The sequence below is a fragment of the Cucurbita maxima genome, unplaced genomic scaffold, assembly GCF_002738345.1.
Source record: "Cucurbita maxima cultivar Rimu unplaced genomic scaffold, Cmax_1.0 Cma_Scf00035, whole genome shotgun sequence".
Lineage (NCBI taxonomy): Eukaryota > Viridiplantae > Streptophyta > Magnoliopsida > Cucurbitales > Cucurbitaceae > Cucurbita > Cucurbita maxima.
Window position 1 is genome coordinate 80,934 of NW_019272051.1, and position 19,716 is coordinate 100,649.

The 19,716-nt window shown below is 40.6% G+C and overlaps 1 protein-coding gene and 1 long non-coding RNA gene across 3 annotated transcripts; one reads left to right on the forward strand and one right to left on the reverse strand.

Annotated features, from left to right (window-relative positions):
* Positions 1-586: 586 nt before the first annotated feature.
* Positions 587-2,575, reverse strand: LOC111467974 (transcription factor MYB61-like). Of its 2 annotated transcripts, XM_023113071.1 has the most exons (3): positions 2,075-2,563; positions 1,831-1,960; positions 587-1,759 (listed from the first exon to the last, which is right to left on the reverse strand). In XM_023113071.1, the coding sequence occupies exons 1-3, from the start codon at positions 2,205-2,207 to the stop codon at positions 907-909; spliced, it is 1,116 nt and encodes a 371-aa protein (XP_022968839.1). In that variant the 5' UTR covers positions 2,208-2,563; the 3' UTR covers positions 587-906. The 2 variants fall into 2 exon arrangements, with proteins under 2 accessions (XP_022968839.1, XP_022968838.1); XM_023113070.1 differs by having other exon boundaries at positions 1,831-2,575.
* A 9,098-nt stretch (positions 2,576-11,673) lies between these two features.
* On the forward strand, positions 11,674-19,316 carry LOC111467978. The gene is made up of 3 exons (XR_002714671.1): positions 11,674-11,803; positions 11,837-11,849; positions 19,305-19,316. It is a non-coding gene; the product is annotated as an uncharacterized LOC111467978 (long non-coding RNA).
* Positions 19,317-19,716: the final 400 nt, after the last annotated feature.

Consider the following 19,716-nt stretch of genomic DNA (forward strand, 5'->3'; position numbering starts at 1 on the left):
GGCCGGAACCGAAAAGAAGAGAGAGTTGAATGCATTGTAATTGAAAATGAGAGGGGTGTGATAATATTGACAAAGGCAAAGCCAACGCGGAGGCGGCAAATGTCAAAATATACCTTACCTTCCTACTAATAATTTGGGCGCACATGCGTTCCCCAAATAAAAATTCACAAACCTAATATATTCCAAAACTATCTTCCATTATATATATATTTCTTATTGTGGCTGCACATGCATATAAGCCCACACCCGCTGCTCCCCCTCTTCATTCCCCCTCTCCTCAACCATTTACATATATTTTTTTTATTTCATATCGTATCATATTATATCATTCTTAGTTACCTCCCCTCTAACATTCGATACAAAAACAAGTTGACTTTCTCATAAAACATATACCTCACCAACGGGCTATTTTACAAGGTCCGAGTTATTCTCGGATGAGGGGGACAAGAATTGGTGTTCTTCTCATTTCATTATTCCATATGGGAAATTGTGACCTATGAATGGTGATGAGCTTAACAATTATACATAAATTAAATTAGATACCTTATTTTAACGGTCAGTCTTAATGGTCAGATAACAAACACAGTGAAAGACAAGACAAGCATCAAACATTAACAATCTGGAGAAACCCAAAACACAATTTTCTTACATTTATTACATCATCTCCTTCTCTTTCCTTCCTTCCCCCACGTCTATCACTAAGTTTCAGTCATTCTTTCATCATCAAAATGAAAACCAAGTAATCCTATCATCCACACAATCTCTATTAACAATATATATACTATCTATGAACACAAAGCATGGAGCTTCAAACCAAGAAAAATGAAAAAAAGAAAACTCTTTTACTTGAATGTTGTTTAGGCAAATAATTGGAGTATGTAGAGGAGGAGGAGGAGGAGGAGGAGGTTAAAGGGTATTCCCAAAAGAAACGGTAAGAGTATGGAGGTGTTTGTTATATACAGCATCTGAGGAAGCTTGTTGCCTCTGCCACCCGGCCTCTGTTATAAACCCTGTTTCCGCCGCCGTACCCCTACTTATGTTCTCTACATACATTGGTTCAGTTTGAAATTGAAATTCTTGATTTTGCACTGCCGCCGCCGCGTTCCCCATGACCATATATGGATTCCCCACAAACTCCGACCATTTGATGTCTTCCGGAATTGCAGTTGGATTTAGTTTCTCTGATTTAGCGCAATCGGGGAGCCCCCCCCAGGAGAAGTTACCGGCGTCGTAGAAGTGGTTGTTTCCGCCGACACCGCCGGTGAAAGTGGTTCCCTCCCAGGTGGGTACTTGGGGCTTGGTGGGGATTGGCGGCGGGGGGAGGTTGAAGCAGAGGGAAGTGGGATTTGGATTTGGGATTCTAGAGGGTGCGTAATTGAGGTGATGAAAAGAGAGGTAATCGACCATTTCAGAAGGTGCGTTGGTTGTGGAAGTTTGGAATCGGAAAAAGTCCTGTGGAGTTTGGGGGTAGATTTGGGAATTGGAATTATGTGGATTGGCGATGATTGGGAGAGGTGTTGTCTCCGTTGATTTGTTGGTGGCTTCATCGGAGCTGTTATCGTTGCTTCTGTGAGAGGTGGGTGTGGCCGGGACCTTATTATTCTCACTCTCATTGTCAACATCAGCTGACACACACACAGGCTTATGGGTGTTGGGGTCAATCCCTTTCTGCCTCAGTTTCTTCTTAATGCACGAATTCCACAAGTTCTTTATTTCATTGTCTGTTCTTCCTGGGAGCTGAGCAGCAATCTGAGACCATCTGCGCACAAACAAACCATTCAATTCCAATGGATGTTGTAGGATACGATGATAGGAGAAAGGAAGGAGTACCTGTTTCCAAGGACGGCATGAAGCTCAATGATCAAATCCTCCTCCTGTTGGGAGAAAGGACCTCTCTTTAAATCAGGCCTGAGGTAATTAATCCATCGGAGGCGGCAGCTCTTTCCACAGCGTTGAAGGCCTAGAAGGAAGGAAGAATGGAGAGGAGAAGTGAGAGAGAGAGAGAGAGAGAGAGAGAGAGAGAGAGAGAGATTAGTATGGATAGAAAAAGAAAAGGGATGATATTGATGGGAACCAGCGAGTTTAGGGACAGAGCTCCAACAGCCATGGCCATGCTTGGTGATATAATTGAGAAGCTTTTCATCTTCATCCGGAGACCAAAGTCCTTTCCTTAGCTTCTGTTTATAGCAACAAGAGTGCCTTCCCATGTGGAGGAGGATTCAATTGCGTTGCGAGAAAACAAAAAAGAAATGGTGCCAACACAGAGGATAATGAAAAGTTTATTGGAGAAAAAAAAAAGAAAAAAGGTGGGGGAAAAAGTGTAAGCTTCAAGAAATGTCAGCAACAGGTACAGAAACAGGAACAGGAACAGCAACAGGAAGGGAAGAAAATAAGAGAGAGAGAGAGGAAGATGGGCGAAAGAGAAAGATGATAAGGAAGGGTATTGAAAGGGAAATGGTAGGGATTCTGAATTTAATAGGGGCCGTGGCAGGGGAGCCCCTTTTTAAGATTCACGCCATTTATTTTCGCCTCAGGAGCTTCCACGTCACCCATGGGGTCCTCTTCTGGACGGCCAGGATTCATTCCACGCCATTAAACAGCTCGACTTCTATATACGTCTCATCACTATTTTTCATGCACCGACGCCCTCTCTTCTCCATTCACAACACAATCTTATACCATATGTGTAATATATGTGTAATGTGTAATGTGTAATGTGTAATGTGTAATGTGTAATTTGTAATGGTAAGGGTGGAGTTTTAAAACGCTTCTACTACTCTAGAAATGCTTCCTTCTTCTCCCTAACTGACGTGCAACCTCGGTTGTCCGTACTATATTTACTCTTCACAAATTATATTAAAGGTTTGTACACCTAAAAAAGCTTCTAATAACTCACTTAGCTATATATCGGTTTCTATAGCTTAAGAAATATTTAATAAGTCTTCACTCGTAAGTCTCCCATTTCTAATGTTTATATGATTGTTTTATTGAAAGGTTTAATCCAAACACAAATTCATTATTCATTAGATTTACTATGTTAAGGCCATAACTGAAAGTTTAATTACTTACTAGAATAAAAGGCATGGGTATAAATAGTGAAAGTGGTTTTTGAAAATGGTAGATGGACTAAAATAGACGGTTGATGAAACGTTATAAGAATTTAAGTTTATGAAATAGATGGTTTAAAAAGGCAAGAAGAAGAAGCAGCAAATCCCACCGCAGTATCCAATGAACGAACATAGAAATAATGAATGAAATAACAAAACAAGTAAACCCTACTGCTGATTATGGAAATTACACGACATTGACACATTTATACTTGTGTTTGCTATTGTAACCGCCCAGATCCACTGCTACCAGATATTGTTCTCCTTTGGCTTTCCTTCAAAGGCTTTAAAATGCGTCGATTAAGGAAAGATGTCTACACCCTTATAACTGGTGGTTTGTTCTCCTCCCCCACCAACGTAGACACATCACTGCTATTCCACCCTCTCCCCTCTTTATTTATTGCCATTACACCCATTAAACCTCTCTTCCTCTATACTCAAACTCATCCTCTTTTTGGAAAATATTAACTCTCAACCTAAATCAACTCCCACTGTGGTGACCGTTAAAATGCATTTCAATTAATAAACGTAGGTCCTACCCTTTTATATAAATGTATTATTGTGTTCCTCTTCGAATTGGATACAACCTCTAGTCCGTTGATGGAGAGGATAAACAAGGAGTGGGACATGTTGTGTGAGTTTGACCTCACCCATGAAACCGCCACCATAGGTTTAAGATTTGCTTTGTTTCTTTTGACTTTTATAATTTTCAAGGGATAAGAAAACAACACATTTTTATCCTCCTTGTAAAGACCCATTTTTATCCTCCTTCCGACTCAGATCTACCACTACCAGATATTGTCTTTTTTGGGCTTTCTCTTTCCGGTTTCTCCTCAAGGCTTTAAAACGCGTCCAGGGGAAGGTTTCCACACCTTTATAAGGGTGATTTGTTCTCCTCCGAACCAATGTGAGACCACCCCCAAATCCACCTCCTTTAAGGCCCAGCGTCCTTACTGGCACACCGTCTTGTGTCTACCCCCTTCAGAGAACTGCGAGAAGGCTGGCACATCGTTCGGTGTCTGGCTCTGATACCATTTGTAACGACCCGGATCTACCGCTAGCAAATATTGTCCTTTTTGAGCTTTTCCTTTCGGGTTTCCCCTCAAAACTTTAAAACACGTCTGCTAGTAGAAGATTTCCACACCTTTATAAAGGGTGATTTGTTCTCGACATCACACTCCCCCTCCACTTCAACTGGTAGTGAGTGAAAGGAAGGCAAGCATCAATTAAGTAAGAGAGAGAAGGGTTTAGAAAGAAAACAAAAAAGGATGTGTTGATATATGTAACTGCAGAGGGCATGTGCAGAGAAGGATGAAACAGTGTTCTAAATCATTGGTTACAAATATTTTAATTAAAAAAACAACCAAAGGGGGTTTGGATATGTATATGTGTGGGAATGGGCTGTCCGATAGTAATATATTATAGAATAGAATAGAAAGAATAGCAGACATTGTATACATTTGGATAATTAAGTTTGTAATGAGAATCGAAGAGAAGATGCTCTCAATATCTTGCTTTAAAAGCGCCAAAAAAGTGAGCTGTTGTGTTTGCCAAGTCAACCCATGTTCACTCCACACCCTCATTCATCTTCTCTAATCACTCTTAATTTACTTTGTTATTTACTTTCTGGTTTCTCTAAAACCCCTATCAATATAAATAGTATCCCTTACTAATATACCTATTGTGATGTTTTATATTGGTTGGAGAGGAGAACAAACTATCATTTATAAGGTGTAAAAACCTTCTCCTAGTAGACGCGTTTTAAAGTCTTGAAGAGAAGCCCAAAAGGAAAATTCAAAAAGGACAATATCTGCCAGCCACGAGTAATTCATTTACCTTTCCGTTTAGATATTTTTATAATAGGTTGGTGATGTTTTTAGCTGATTGATTAATAAGGATATTAATTTTAACTATTTGAAAAGGTTAAACAACATTTTCCACTGAATTTTACTACTTTTTACTCAAACCTCAAACCTCAAACCGTCTCTTACTAGTTAGCACAAGCTAGATGATAGTGAACCATATAAAGTAGAACACCATGCTGAATACATGATATCGATTGTTTTATGCAATATGTCAAACTCGCTATCATTCAAATGATTTTAGTATATATCTCATAGCGAGTTGCTTTCAAGGAGATTGATTGATATATATTCATACATTTTAGCCCATATCTGAATCACATTTCATAAACTTTGGGATACCAAACATTGGATCTATAATTAAATACAGAAGAAAAAGATCACTTTCTTTGTTTTTGTATGTGGAAGTGTCATTCGTGAAAGGATATTGGATAGGGATATTTGGCAGGCACCGAGTATTGGGAGAACAAGTTTTGTAGTATGGGACTAAGAAATGATGTGTGGAAGTTTACTGTTGTTGTGGGAAACACTTCTCAATGCTTTGCAAAGACAGCTGAATCTGATAAGGATTCAATGATCCTTGCCTTTGAAAAGACCCAATGTATTTCTCTTAATATTCATAAACTTGTCATTTCAATATGTAATCATCACACAAAACATTTCCCAACTTGCTTACTATATATGGAACCTTAACATCTTAATAACAATCATTATACTCACTTTTCACTTTGTTCTAACTTCGAAATTTTAATTTTATCAAATTGAAGAATATATTTGAATCAAATTGTGAAATTAACACCCAATTCAAAACTTAATGATCAATCAAAGGGATGAAGAAAAAGACCCATAAAAATTGACATCCACAAAAGTAGTCGGTTTGGGATAACTTTACGAAGAAAAAAAGAAATAAAAAGCACTTTTTTAATAAGCAATTTTGGATGAATTACTAATTCAAAGTACTTTTAAGTATAAATTTAGATGCTTAAAGAGTTACTTTTAATTTACAAAAAAGTCTTCTTCTAACTCGTAATAAAACTGTTATTTACATGCATGGCCACTTCTAACTCATAATACAACTATTATTACATGTATGTGATTTATACGTAATGACCACTTCTAATTCATAGTCAAATTGTTATTACATGGATATTGTGGTGCGTTAATGTAATGGTCCACTTTTCGAGAGACTCGAGCCACGACGTTATTCACTGACGTGGAAATAAGTAAGAATGCGTAGAATTTAAAACTTTTAAACGTGCAATCACATGATGAAAGTATAGATTTAATACAATAATGTTTAAAAATACATCACAAACTAATGACCCACACGACGCACACATAAAAGAACGTGACACAGAAAGTTCGTAAAATAAAAAAATACACAAAAACACAAGAGTTCGTAAAGAAAACATATCAATGGGGTACACGACACTGATCTAGCCCAAAACTCCACAGTCTCAGCTCGTGTGCGCCTCCGCCAAATCCTCTCCATCATGCTTCATCTGAAAGAAAGTCAAAGTAGCAGAAATGAGTATATAAAATATATTCAATAAGCAGTTTGTTGGTAGTTCATAATTCGTTATCAAATTTTATTTATTATAGTTAATGCATTCAGTGTCTTATTCTCATTTGGGGATTCACTCTCCAACATAGGCGCCTCCTCGGCTACCCCTAAGTTTACTCATTCTATTTCTTGCTTCTTGGTTCTAATTGGACCTCCAGCCCTCAGAATATTCTCAAGTCCTCAAGGTTTACAAGTTAGTCATTCTGCTATCTCTCATCATCATCAAATTTCTAAGTCTTCGAGGTGCGACCTTGGTGCACAAGGTTCATGGATTTTAGGAATTGACCAACTCTCAAGTATACTATTGTGGACCCCCGCCACTTGTTACAGATTCACTTAAAGGAAAGTAACCTGCAAACTTCCTATAAGTCCCCACAAAGTACTATCTATAATAAAATAGGTCATTTCAATAGTTATCTGAATCTGTGACAATTGGCAAACCCCTAATTGTCTCCTCACCGATTATTCGGACCCCTAACATGCATGTTAATTGACGAACCCCTAATCGTCCCTGTATAACTACTAACTCACATGCATGAACAATAAATCAAGAGTCATAAGATCGACCAACTCTAATGTACCACTGTGGACCCTATCACTCTTGACAGGTTCACTAATAGAAAATTAACTAGTTAATTTCCTAGAAGTCTCCACGGAGTACCATCATCAATAAAATGTTCAGTTCTATAGTTATTTAGACCCCTGACAATCGAGTCAGGTTTATTATTAGGGGTTAGTTGGCGAACCCCTAATCGTTCCCGTATAACAACTAACATCACAACATATGTAACAAAGACATAGCATAATAATTTAAACATGGAAAACCTAGTCATAATTTTCAATCATAGGGCAATGCAAATCATAGGACAATGCATACACATTTCAATACACATACATAATTATTTTCAACATGTGTCATCTCATCTCAATATCAAATCAACTAATTTCATGCTCAAATTCCTATGACATAGTCTCATATCATACTTTCATGCATACTACGAGTATAGCTAATTCCAAGGTTTCGAGGTACCGGAGGCATGACACCATTTGTTCGTGTTTGCGTCTCTAGGGGGTTCTAAAATTTGCCAAGCTCCTCAAATAATTCCTACATTGGAAAAATGAGGAATACCGATGAAAACTGTGTCAAAATTGAGGTTAAAATGGGAGGATTACTTGATCTCCACAGAGGCATGCTTGACATCTAGAATTATAGTAATGGGAGGTGGGTCATAGGTATATCACCTCATACTGGACCTTAGAAAGTCTTATGTACATGTCTATGGGTTGGACATCACGCGCTTTACGGAGTCACCTCCCTATCTTCCTAAGGCCAGTAAGCGTGACCGCACTCAGCCTCCTCACAATAACTCAAATTTGGCATTGACATAAATAGAGTGAACAATCACTATTAAACACCCTAAGGCATAACCACAGTTACCACTTAACCCAAGACAAACATCAAATTTTTACAAACCTTACAACAACTCACAATTTACTAAACAAGGTTAGACTGTATACCTGGCCACGACGAGGCGTGTCGTCGAGCTGGGTCACAGAGGTGAAGGACTCTCTATCCTAGAAAAAGTCTACAGATAATCTAAAATCTGGCCTTGATACCAATCTGTCACAACTTAATTTTCGAGGATTCAAAAATCAGACCGTGACCAAAAAGACAAAAGTGAAAACAAATAAAAAGAAAGAAATGAGAAGAAAAGTAAAATAAAAAATGAAAATCCAATAAAATTAAAACTAGAAGTTTAATTTTCAAATACTATAAAGGGGTTACAAATTTTATAAAAAAAAAGAAATACAAATATAAAGGGAATTTACAAAAGACTCCAAAAGGCTAAAATCGGACTGACACTTTGGAACAACCCCCTCTTTGACCGCACAGCTCTCAAACGCTCCCCCACCTCAACCGGTAACTAGCGAACACCTGAAAAAAATAGGAAAACTAGGATGAGTAAAATAATTATACTAAGTAAGCCACCTACTTGTAGACTCTCATCGCATCCTAAGCTTAATGAATCTCACGGGATCCTAATTGGCTCTAGGACATTTGGTTCTGGTCTTAGTCCCTAGGGGATTGCCCCTTGAAGGTTCACTGGTTCTCCATCCTTTCATTTGATACCTAAGGGTTCTTTATGTTGAGCTGTAATGAACGGTATCTCTCTAGAGGCGCTAACTCTGCATGACTATATGAGATTATATGGTATCTAGCCTAGGGGGGTGTTGAGTACCTCCTAAGCCCATAATAGTCCCGGGGGAGCCAATCCATTCTCGTGCAGTTAACAGGCTATACGACATGGGGACACATTTCCCATGCGAAATGGCTGGGAGTAGTGAGAACTGATCAGGAACCTCGGGTCCTCCCATGAAGCTATAGATACCGTTCACACAACTAACAACCTAGGAACACTCCTAAGGTACTTTTTTGTCGTGGTAATCTGTTAGGTTCCTATGGGGAAGATTATGTCTAGACTGAGTAACTTGTCACTACTAACCACAAATCTCTAGGCTTATCATAGTAATGGGTCATGGAAAATAACAAAGTGTGCATGCAACCCTCATCTAACATCAACATACATACTTCATGCAAATTAGACACACATGCTCAAGGAGGCGATAGCTTTCATCAAGCACCTGGAACGCTGAAGTAAGATACTAATCAACTCGATTTCTTCAACAAAGTTGTAGATCCTAATCTTGATTATGTCCTATTATTTTTTCTTAAACTTTTACTCCAACATATGTCGATTTAAGGACTTCGGAAGTAGATACATTCATCTTATCATCCTTGGAAATAACTCTCGAATTAGTAGTTTTCTACCAAGTCCTTTCACGGATCTGTTTGCCTATTTGTTGGAGGGGATTTTTGTTGTGCGCCGAAAGCGGAACAAATGTACTCACAACACTAAATTTACTCATGGCATACAATTTGCACAGAAAACTTGATGATTTCAACAGCAGAAAGAATGGCATTATATAGCCTTCTGCTAAACCTAAATATAAACTAACAAGCCTAGAATAGGTCATCTAAATATAAGCTAACAAGACTAGCAAGACCTTGAGAATAGGTCACCCAAATATAAACTAACAACCCTAAAAATAGAATAGGGCTTATGACAGTGCTTAACAATTTTGACTCTATCCTGCTTGAGACAATATGCATCGAACCTTCTCTATTAATGTCTGGTTCATTCTCTCAGCAACTCCATTTTGTTGTGGCTTACCAGGAACAGTGAAGTGTCGAACGATCCCTTCATCTCGGCATACTTTAAGGAATGGATCATAAGTATATTCTCCCCCGTTGTCTGATCTCAGCCTTTTGATTTTCTTGTCCGTCTGATTCTCTACCATTTTCTTCCACTCTAGGAAGATTTGGAGAACCTCGTTTTTGTGCCTCATGGGATACATCCAAACTCTCTTCGAGTAGTCATCAATAAAGGTGACGAACCACCTCTTTCCTCCCAATGAGACATTCTTTGTGGGACCCCATACATCAGTGTGAACATAATCCAAAATGCCCTTTGTTTGGTGTATAGCTGTACCAAACTTCACATTTTTTTGTTTGCCAAATATACAATGTTCACAGAAATCAATTCTTTCAGTTGTGGCACCCTTAAGGACTCCTTGGTTCACCAGTGTCTGAAGCGCCTTCTCACCAGCATGCCCGAGTCGCATGTGCCATAATTTCGATATGTCTTGTTCTTTCGAACTTGCCACAGCAGCATGCCCAATTATTGTGGTTCCGTTGAGGTAGTATATGCTACCTCTTCTAGTTCCTGTAATTGCCACCAAAGCTCCACGAGCTACTTTCAAATTCCCTCCTTCCAAAATGATGCGATAACCACTCGCATCCAAAACGCCAAGTGAAATCAAATTTTTCTTCAAGTCAGGGACATACCTCACATCTTTGAGTTTTCGTATAACCCCATCAAACATCTTGATTTGTACTGAGCCGATTCCCATTATCTTACAAGTACTATCATTTCCCATATAGACAACTCCACCATTGAACTCCTTGAAGTCCAAAAACATCTCTTTGTTGGGACACATATGATAGGAGCACCCAGAATCAAGAATCCATTCACTGGTTTGGCTGACTGATTGGGAGATTGTCAAGGCATCATCCGTATCAGTGTCGTCATCTCTAACCACATTGGACTTCGACCCCTTCTCTTTTAAGATCGGACAATCCTTTTTCCAATGGCCTTTCTGTCGACAATATGCACACTCATTTTTATCAAGTTTTCTCCAATTATCAGATCTACCTCTCGACTTTAATCGAGACTCTCCACATTCGTTCTTTTTCCAATTGGAAGTCCTTCCATGAGCAGTGAGAACATTTGAGCTAGAGCTTTGATACGTCTCCTTTTCCTTCTTTCGCATCTCATTGTTTATTAAGGCATTTGAAACATCTTCAAAATCAATATCAGTAATTCCATGTAGTAGGGTCGTTACTAAAAACTCGTAGGATTCCGGCAAAGAGTTTAATAACAACAACGCCTTGTCCTCGTCATCAATCTTAACATCAAGATTGAGCAAATCAGTGATGATTTTGTTAAAATCATCCAAATGCTCAGCCATTGAGATGCCTTCCTTGTAATCAAAACGGAAGAGTTTCTTCTTCAAATAGAGTTTATTTTCCACACTCTTCTTCATATATTTCGCTTCAAGCTTGTCCCATAATTCTTTCGCCATGGTAACCTTCATAAATGGATATTTCTGATCCTTGCCAAGACAGGATCGAATAATTCCACAGGCTTGCCGATTTAATTTCGTCCATTCTGCTTCTTCATGTCTTCAGGCATTTCCTCTTGGAGAGAGACATCGAGGTCTTGCATGACCAACAAATCGCTAACTTCGCCTCGCCAAACACCAAAATTATTGGTTCCATCAAATTTCTCTACTTCAAGATTGGAACTCCACACTCTCGATCCACGTCGTGATGGTTCTGCCATTTGCAATAATTAATCTGGATGAAACTCAAAAACACAATTCTTGAAAATTGATTTTCAAGAGAATAACCACGATTGTGAGCACGTCTAATGGTCGATGATGCCCAAGCTTTCACAATACCCCAAAATACCACAACCTAGCTCTGATATCACTTGTTGTGCGCCGAAAGCGGAACAAATGTACTCACAACACTAAATTTACTCAAGGCATACAATTTGCACAGAAAACTTGATGATTTCAACAGCAGAAAGAATGGCATTATATAGCCTTCTGCTAAACCTAAATATAAACTAACAAGCCTAGAATAGGTCATCTAAATATAAGCTAACAAGACTAGCAAGACCTTGAGAATAGGTCACCCAAATATAAACTAACAACCCTAAAAATAGAATAGGGCTTATGACAGTGCTTAACAATTTTGACTCTATTTGCCCATTTGTTGATTTTGACCCTCTTTTTTATTTTTTTTTTAATATTCGGGAGCTACAGTTATCTTCTACACGTTCGAGGGTTTCTTGAAAAGAAAAACTTACGAATCTCTTACCTATTTGCCCATTTGTTGATTTTGACCCTCTTTTTTTGTTTTTTGTTTTTTTTTTTTTAATATTTGGGTGCTACAGTTATCTTCTACACGTTTGAGGGTTTCTTGAAAAGAAAAACTTACGAATCTCTTACCCAAGACGATGCCTCGATCCTCTACCACCCTTCGTCTCTCAAAACTCTCGTACCTTAAGCTTCAAGGTTCGGCAAACCCTCACATGTCTCAGGCACAAGGTTTCCGGTGGATGTGGATTTGTAACGAATATTTCAAGCGAGTGGATCTCTGAGGGTTAGTGTGTTTCCGCTCCACCCCGTTGGCTCCTTAAATTCTTCTCTTTTTTTTTCCTACTATCAAGTAGCCACAATAATGGGCGGTTGAGCAGTCCTTTCGCTGCTAATGGCTTCTGATGGACCGTTAGTAGTAGTGTATGGTGACGTCTGCCACATGACTTCCCTCTTCTTTTTTTTTTTCTTTTTTTTTATTTACACCATGGGTATTACCGGTCATTCTCCCTCTAAGAACTTTTGTCCCCGAAAGTTTCTAGTACTTAAAACAGATTAGGATACCACGTCCTCATATCGCTCTCTCATTCCTAAGTTGCTTCTTCGGGCCTATGGTTACCCCACTGCACCTTGACCAGACTGATTTCTTTATTTCGCAAGGTCTTCACACATCTCACTAGGATCCTTGTGGGGTATTCCTTGTAACTCAAATCTTCCCGCCGAGGTAGTGGCTCAAAGACAATCACGTTTGAGTCAGCAGTATACTTTCTAAGCATTGATACGTGGAACACATTATGGACTGCAGCGAGAGCTGGTGTCAAAACTTTATAGGGGCTAAGTCTCCCTCTCTTCCTGAACCTCAGTACTCCTTTTATATAAGAGTAAACTTCAGAAGCACAGGACCCCACCTCAAATTTCGAAGATTGGTTAGTAGTTGATTAATTTTAGGAGAAAGTTTAGGAATTTGAGAAGGAAGTTGCACAGGATCCCACCTCAAATTTGGAAGATTGGTTAGTAGTGGATTAATTTTAGGAGAAAGTTTAGGAATTTGAGAAGGAAGTTTACAAGATCAGATGCATGTTAAAAAAAAAAAGGAGAATTAATAGAGCATACGTGCTTAAGGTTCCTCTATCCAAAAGCTCTCTCCCGTCAAGTTGTTCTTCTACTTCAATTATTATTTTTTTTTTACATTTTTTGATTGTGGGCAATTTCCAACATTTGATATTAGTGATAGGATGTTGGAAAAATGTCGTCATCCCAAGAAATTGCCGAAGGAGATGTGACAATGATAAGGAGCGGAAGGGAGGGGAGTGACGCTCCAGTACCCGTTACTCACGAAGAGTAACTACACAACATGGTCAATAAAGATGCGTGTTAACTTACAAGCACAGGGCGTATGGAACGTTGTCGAACATGGTGACGTTGAGGAGTGTAATGACAGAATGACTCTTACTGCCATCTACTAAGCAGTCTCGGAGGATGTCTTTCTCATTTTGGCAGAGAAGGATTCGACAAAGGCAACATGGGAGACACTGCAAACAATGCATGTGGGTGTGGAACGTGTCAAGGAAGCAAAGGTGCAGACATTGAAGAGTGAGTTCGAGGCTATCCGGATCAAGGGTGGTGAGTCAATAGATGATTTTTCCATGAAGTTGATGGCGATCGTCAACGACATCCGTTCATTAGGCGACGTGGTGGAGTAGATCTCCATCGTCAAGAAGTTCCTTCAAGCTGTTTGTGTTGTCTCTGACTTAGCGTCTGGTGAGGAAATCTTGACGAAGGAAAACTGTCGAAGAAATTGTTGGAGAAGAAAAAATAGAAAAGCGTGAGAAAATAACAGAGAGAAAGAATAGGAAGATTTGGAATTTGACTTTGAGCTTGTATTTCTCATTTAATTTACCTATTTAAAACAAATTACATTTTAATAATGGCCTAAGTGACCAACAAATCTTGCACTAAAGTAGGCTCAAATGGCCAGCTAAAAATATGGAGCTAAAAATATGGTCTACCATTATGCAAGTATGCGTAAATTCAGATGACCTTAAAACAAGATTCAAACGACTGATTTTAAGAAAAACATGCTAAATAAGGAGAAAAATCACAGTTTTTTATCTAACAATCTCGTCCTAAAATTTGTGGTATATCTACCTTATTATTTGAACTCTGATCTTTGAGCGAAATTCCTCAAATTTTACCCGCGCAAGAGACTTGGTGAAAATGTCTCTAAGCTGTTCCCCTATTCGAATGAAATCAATCTGGATGAGCCCCCTATCTGCACATTCCTGGATGCAGTGGAATCTGATTTCTATGTGCTTGCTCCGGTCGTGAAAAACTGAATTTTTGATCAGGGAAATCATAGCTTTATTCTCCACGAATAGCATTGGTGGATCGCCTTCCCTTTCGATGAGTTCTTCCATCAGTCGCTCAAGTCAGACCCCTGTGTTGTCGTCGTCGAAGTGGCGATGTATTCTACTTCACAAGAAGACAAAACAACTACCTTTTGTTTAGTTGATTGCCAGCAGATCGCGCCGCCTGAGAGGAAGTAAATCATCCCGCTAGTGCTCTTACGATCATCAACGTCACCGGCCATGTCACTATCACTGTAGCTGACGACCTCAAGCTTCTTCTTTCCTCTCCCTGCGTAGCATCTCACACCCCAGCCTCTAGTTTCAGCCACATAGCGTAGGCTTGACAGCCACAAGATGCTCTTTCCTAGGTGCTTCCATAAACCTACTCACGTATCCAACAGAGTAAGCAAGGTCAGGGCGTATGTTTACTAGATAGCGCAGGTTCTCGACAATAATGCAGTAACTGATGGAGTCAATTGCCGTCATAGTGTCGGCCTTCCTCAGCTGGAGTCGGGCCTCCATTGGCGTCCTTGTAGCTGTCCGCTATCCCAGTTGTGTCCAGCAACTTCTTTGCGTACGTACCTTGACAGATGGGGATGCCAGCAGTACTCTGTTACACTTCGATGTCGAGGTAGTAGCTGAGTGTCACAATCGCACTTTTGATGGCAGCGGACTTGCGATTCAATTTGTTCTTGCGTCGCCTACAACCAAGCGACGTATACTCGAGCCTCTGACCTTGATTTTAAGAGAAGGTTTTAGAAAATGAGGGTAGAGAGAGATTTTCGAAAGAGAGATTTTTTAAAGAGACGTTATATAAGCAAGCAAGAGAGAAATAACAATGGCTCACAGTATATAACCTTGGGCAGGGAGAAGTTGACAACTAGTCATATCCCCCTATAGTACATTCTGAGGCATTTCATGTCTGACAGGCCTAGACATGATATTTCTGAAATGTCATATTTCCTAGAAATACAAAATTAAAACACTAGAATATTGAAAGACATAAAGGGTTGGGCTTGTCATGGGCATGCGGCCATGGGCAACATGCCTTGGACAAGCATGACCGTGACATCCTCCCCCACCTAATTGGTTGACATCCCTGTTAACCGACTACTTTCAAACCTGGCAATGTGGGTGGCGGTGGAGTCCAGATCTTCGGCGCGTTCCTAGTTGGTTTCCCCCGTAGGGAGATTATTCCATTTGACAAGGAATTCACGAATCGTCCGTACAGGTCTTCCTATCTTCCTAACCCTATCGGCTTGGATCTCCTCTATTTCTTTGTTGTCTCTTTGTTTCAGATCGATGCTCAGTCTCGTGATTACATTTCGCTGGTCGTCGTTCGGGTCAGGGTGATAGGGCTTCTAGTTGCTCACATGAATTACTGGGTGGGTTTTCATCCATGTGGGTAGTGCAACTCTGTAGGAGGTAGCCCCGATCTTTTTAAGGACTTCAATCGGGCCTTCATATTTTTGAACTAGTCTCTGGTCCTTTCGGTTGTGAAATCTGATCTGTTCTAGTCTCAACTTGATGAGGACTTGATCTCCTGCTCGGAATTGGAGGGGGCGACGCTTCTTGTCCTCCCACTTCTTCATATGCTTGGAAGTTTTCTCTAAATATGTCTAGGCTATATCTGTTGTCCGATTCCATTCTCTTGTGAATTTTTGAGCTTGAGGGGTTTTCCCTGCGTAAGGATGATCAATAATATGGGGCAAGGTTGGTTGTTGTCCACTTACAATTTCGAAGGACTCTTCCCTGTAGACGAGCTCGTTTGACAATTGAAACAGAATTGGGCGACATTTAGCAGTTGTATCCAGTTCTTCTGGCGAGTGTCAACGAAGTGACGTAGGTATTCTTCGAGCAAGCAGTTGAACTGTTCCTTCTGTCCATCGGTTTGAGGATGATAGCTCGAGGAGATGTTTAAAGTCGTTCCCAAGATGGCGAATAATTTGGTCCAAAATGTGCCAATGAATCTACCATCCCTATCACTGATGATGCTCGACGGAATGCCCCATAACTTGACAACATGTTTGAAAAATAGTTGGGTTGTTAGTTCCGCCGAGAATAATTTGGGAGTGCGGACGAACGTTGCATATTTCGAGAACCGGTCTACGATAACCAAGATGGCATCATATTCCCCGACTTTTTGGAGGTGTGTTATGAAGTCCAGAGACACACTTTCCTAAGGCCTTGTTGGCACAAGTAGAGGTTCCAAGAATCTTGAGACTTTGGCTTTCTTGACTTTGTCCTGTTGGCAGATGAGGCACGTCTTGGTGTACTGCATGATACCGTCCCGCATATTAGGCCAGAAGTACCCCTTTTTTTATTAGGGCATATGTTCTTTGCAACCCAGGGTGTCTGCCTCATAAGGTATCATGACATTCCTGAATGAGCTTCTTCCTCAGTTCTTCCGTTCTTGAGACGTATAATCTATTTCCTTTAGTCATTAGAAGGTCTCCCTCAACCCAAAACTGTCCTGTCTTCCCAGCTTTAGCTAGTTTGATGACGGCTTTGGCCGATGGGTCTTTGTGTAAATGTTCTTTGATGATGTCGCGCATCGATCCATCGATCTTACTTGAATGGATATGGGCTAACATGCACAGAGCCGCATGTTCGCCTTTCCGAATCAGCGCATCGGCTGCTTGATTACTCTTTCCTGCCTTGTATTCGAATTTGAAGTCGAATTCCGCCAACGACTCCTACCACTAGGCTTATTTCACCGTCAATTTTGGTTGATCGAAGAAGTGGAAAATGGCGCTGTTATCCATCTTCACTATGAACTGTGATCCCAAGAGATACTGTCTCCAGACTCGTAGGCAATGGACCACTGCCAGCATTTCTTTTTCGGAGAAAGTGTATCTCCGTTCAGCATCATTGAGCTTTCGACTTTCATAAGCAATGGGGTGGCCTTCTTGAATAAGGACACCACCTAGGGCAAATTCGAAAGCATCTGTCTCTATTTCAAATGGCTTTGTAACATCTACTAACTCGAGGACAGGACCCCTCGTCATGGTTGCCTTTAGATCTTCAAAATCCATTTTACATTTATTTGACCACGATCAAGGGTGGTCTTTCTTCAGGAGCTCTGTTAATGGGGCGGCTCGTCGTGAAAACCCTTCAACGAACCGCCTATAGTAGTTTGTGAATCCTAGGAAGGATCGCACATCAGATATGGAAGTAGGTATTTTCCACTCTTGGATAGCTTTTATCTTATCGCTATCCACATCGATCTGTCCACAACTGATGACATGTCCAAGGAAGTTGATGCATGTTAGTGAAAGGCACATTTTTCTTTCTTGGCGTACAATTGATTCTGCCGCAGCTTGTCAAACACCAACTTCAAGTGCACCTTGTGTTGCTCTAGAGTTGTGTTGTATATAACTTGTCGTCGAGGTATACTATGACGAACTGACCCAAGTATTCGTAGAAAACCTGGTTCATTAACATGTAAAACGTAGCTAGGGCATTTGTCAAGCCAAAGGGCATTACCCGAAACTCAAAGGTCCCATATCTTGTTACACACGTCGTCTTAGACTCGTCCCCTTCGGCGATACGTACTTGGTAGTACCCTGATCGTAAGTCCAACTTCGTGAAGTATTTGGCTTCGTGAAATTGGTCGAACAAGTCAGATATTATCGATAGTGGGTATTTGTTGCGTACCGTCACCTTGTTTAAGGCTCTATAATATATGCACAGACGCAACGCCCCATCCTTCTTTTTCTGAAATAGTACGGGGGCTCCGTAAGGTGCCTTTGCCGGGCGGATGAATCCTACCGTCAACAACTCATCTAGTTGTTTCCTCAATTCGGCTAACTCAAGGGGAGCCATCTGGTATGTGTTCTTCACTAGGGCTTAACCCCGGGAAGAAGTTCAATTTCATGATCAATGCCTTGACGGGGTGGTAATGTTTGTGGTAAGCTCTCTGCATTATGTCAGCATAGCTGTTTAGTACCTCCTTGATTTCGCTTGAAATAGTTTCCTCAGTGGTCACTTCTTCCATCTGTGGTATGGCCATAAATGTAGGTTCCTCTCGTGTGAGTCCTCTTTTCAATTGTATGGCCGAGATCATTCTAAGATTACCTGGTTGCTTGATGCTTGCAGGGTTACTGTGGGGTTGTGGTTGGTGATCACCAAGCATTTCGCCAGTGGCATTGGAATAACTTTGTTTTCTAGAAGAAACTTCATCCCTAGTACCACGTCACAGTCGTCCATGCGAACCACAATAAGGTCCAACTCTCCTGTCCAAGTCCCTAGTTTGAAGGGGACTCTTCTGGAAACTCCCACAATAGGCAAGGCCTCGAGTTGACAACTATCATTTTTTCAGGGTCCTTTTCTATGGTGAGTCCCAATCTTCGTGCTTCTTGATCGGCGATGAAGTTGTGGGTCGCTCTTGAGTCTTACAAGGTGCTCTTGCTTGGTCGAGATTTTATTGTCGCATCCACAAACATGAGCCCTTTCTCTATTATCTCCTTCGGGTCGACTTTCCGTTGGAGGGCAGACAAGAATTTGAGCACGCCCATTTGAGGGTTGTCTTGATCTTCCTTCTTGTCTTGCGTCGTCCTGACTCCTGTGTCGTAACTCTCTTGAATGGACACTTGGAGTGCACTTGAGAGAGGCCTAATGAGGATAGTAGGACAGTTGTGGGACCTTTACACAACAGGCATTGTAAAGGTGTTGTCGGGTGGTTCTTTTGAGGGTAAGGTCCTCGAGATGTTCCCGCTTGGTTGTTTTGATAAGGTCTATCTGTCCACCCGCTTGGTCTGTCGTTACTTCCGTTTGGCCTATTGGGGCTTCCATTTCAATGATCTGGTAGTTTATATGTTTTTCCCCTAGTGTTTGGGGCCTGTGTTGCTCTTCTTTGGAAACCCGCTTCGTTCCCATAGTCTAGAAGTCTCTCAGCGCTGGCAATTGCGGTAGCTAGGTCTTGGACCTTTTTCTCGTGTATTTTTGTTTTGGCCCACGGTTGTAACCCATTTATAAAGAAATACCTTGTCCTTCTCTGATGTGCCCCTGATATCTAGCATCAGGGTCGAGAACTGCCTGACATAGTCCCTTATGCTTCCAATTTGCTTTAGGGCTATTAATTTTTTCATTGCCAGATGTTCTACGTTTTCGGGGAAGAATTGGTCCCTCAACTCTCTCTTGAGGTCTTCCCACGAGTCTATGGTGCACAATCCATTCTCGATGTCTTGCACCTTCCTATGTCACCTAAGTTTGGCATCGTCTATGAGATACATCGAGGCTACTGTCACCTTTATATCGTCGATACAAGCCGTTGTAGCTTTGAAGTACTGTTCAACATCAAAGATGAAGTTCTCCAACTCTTTGGCATC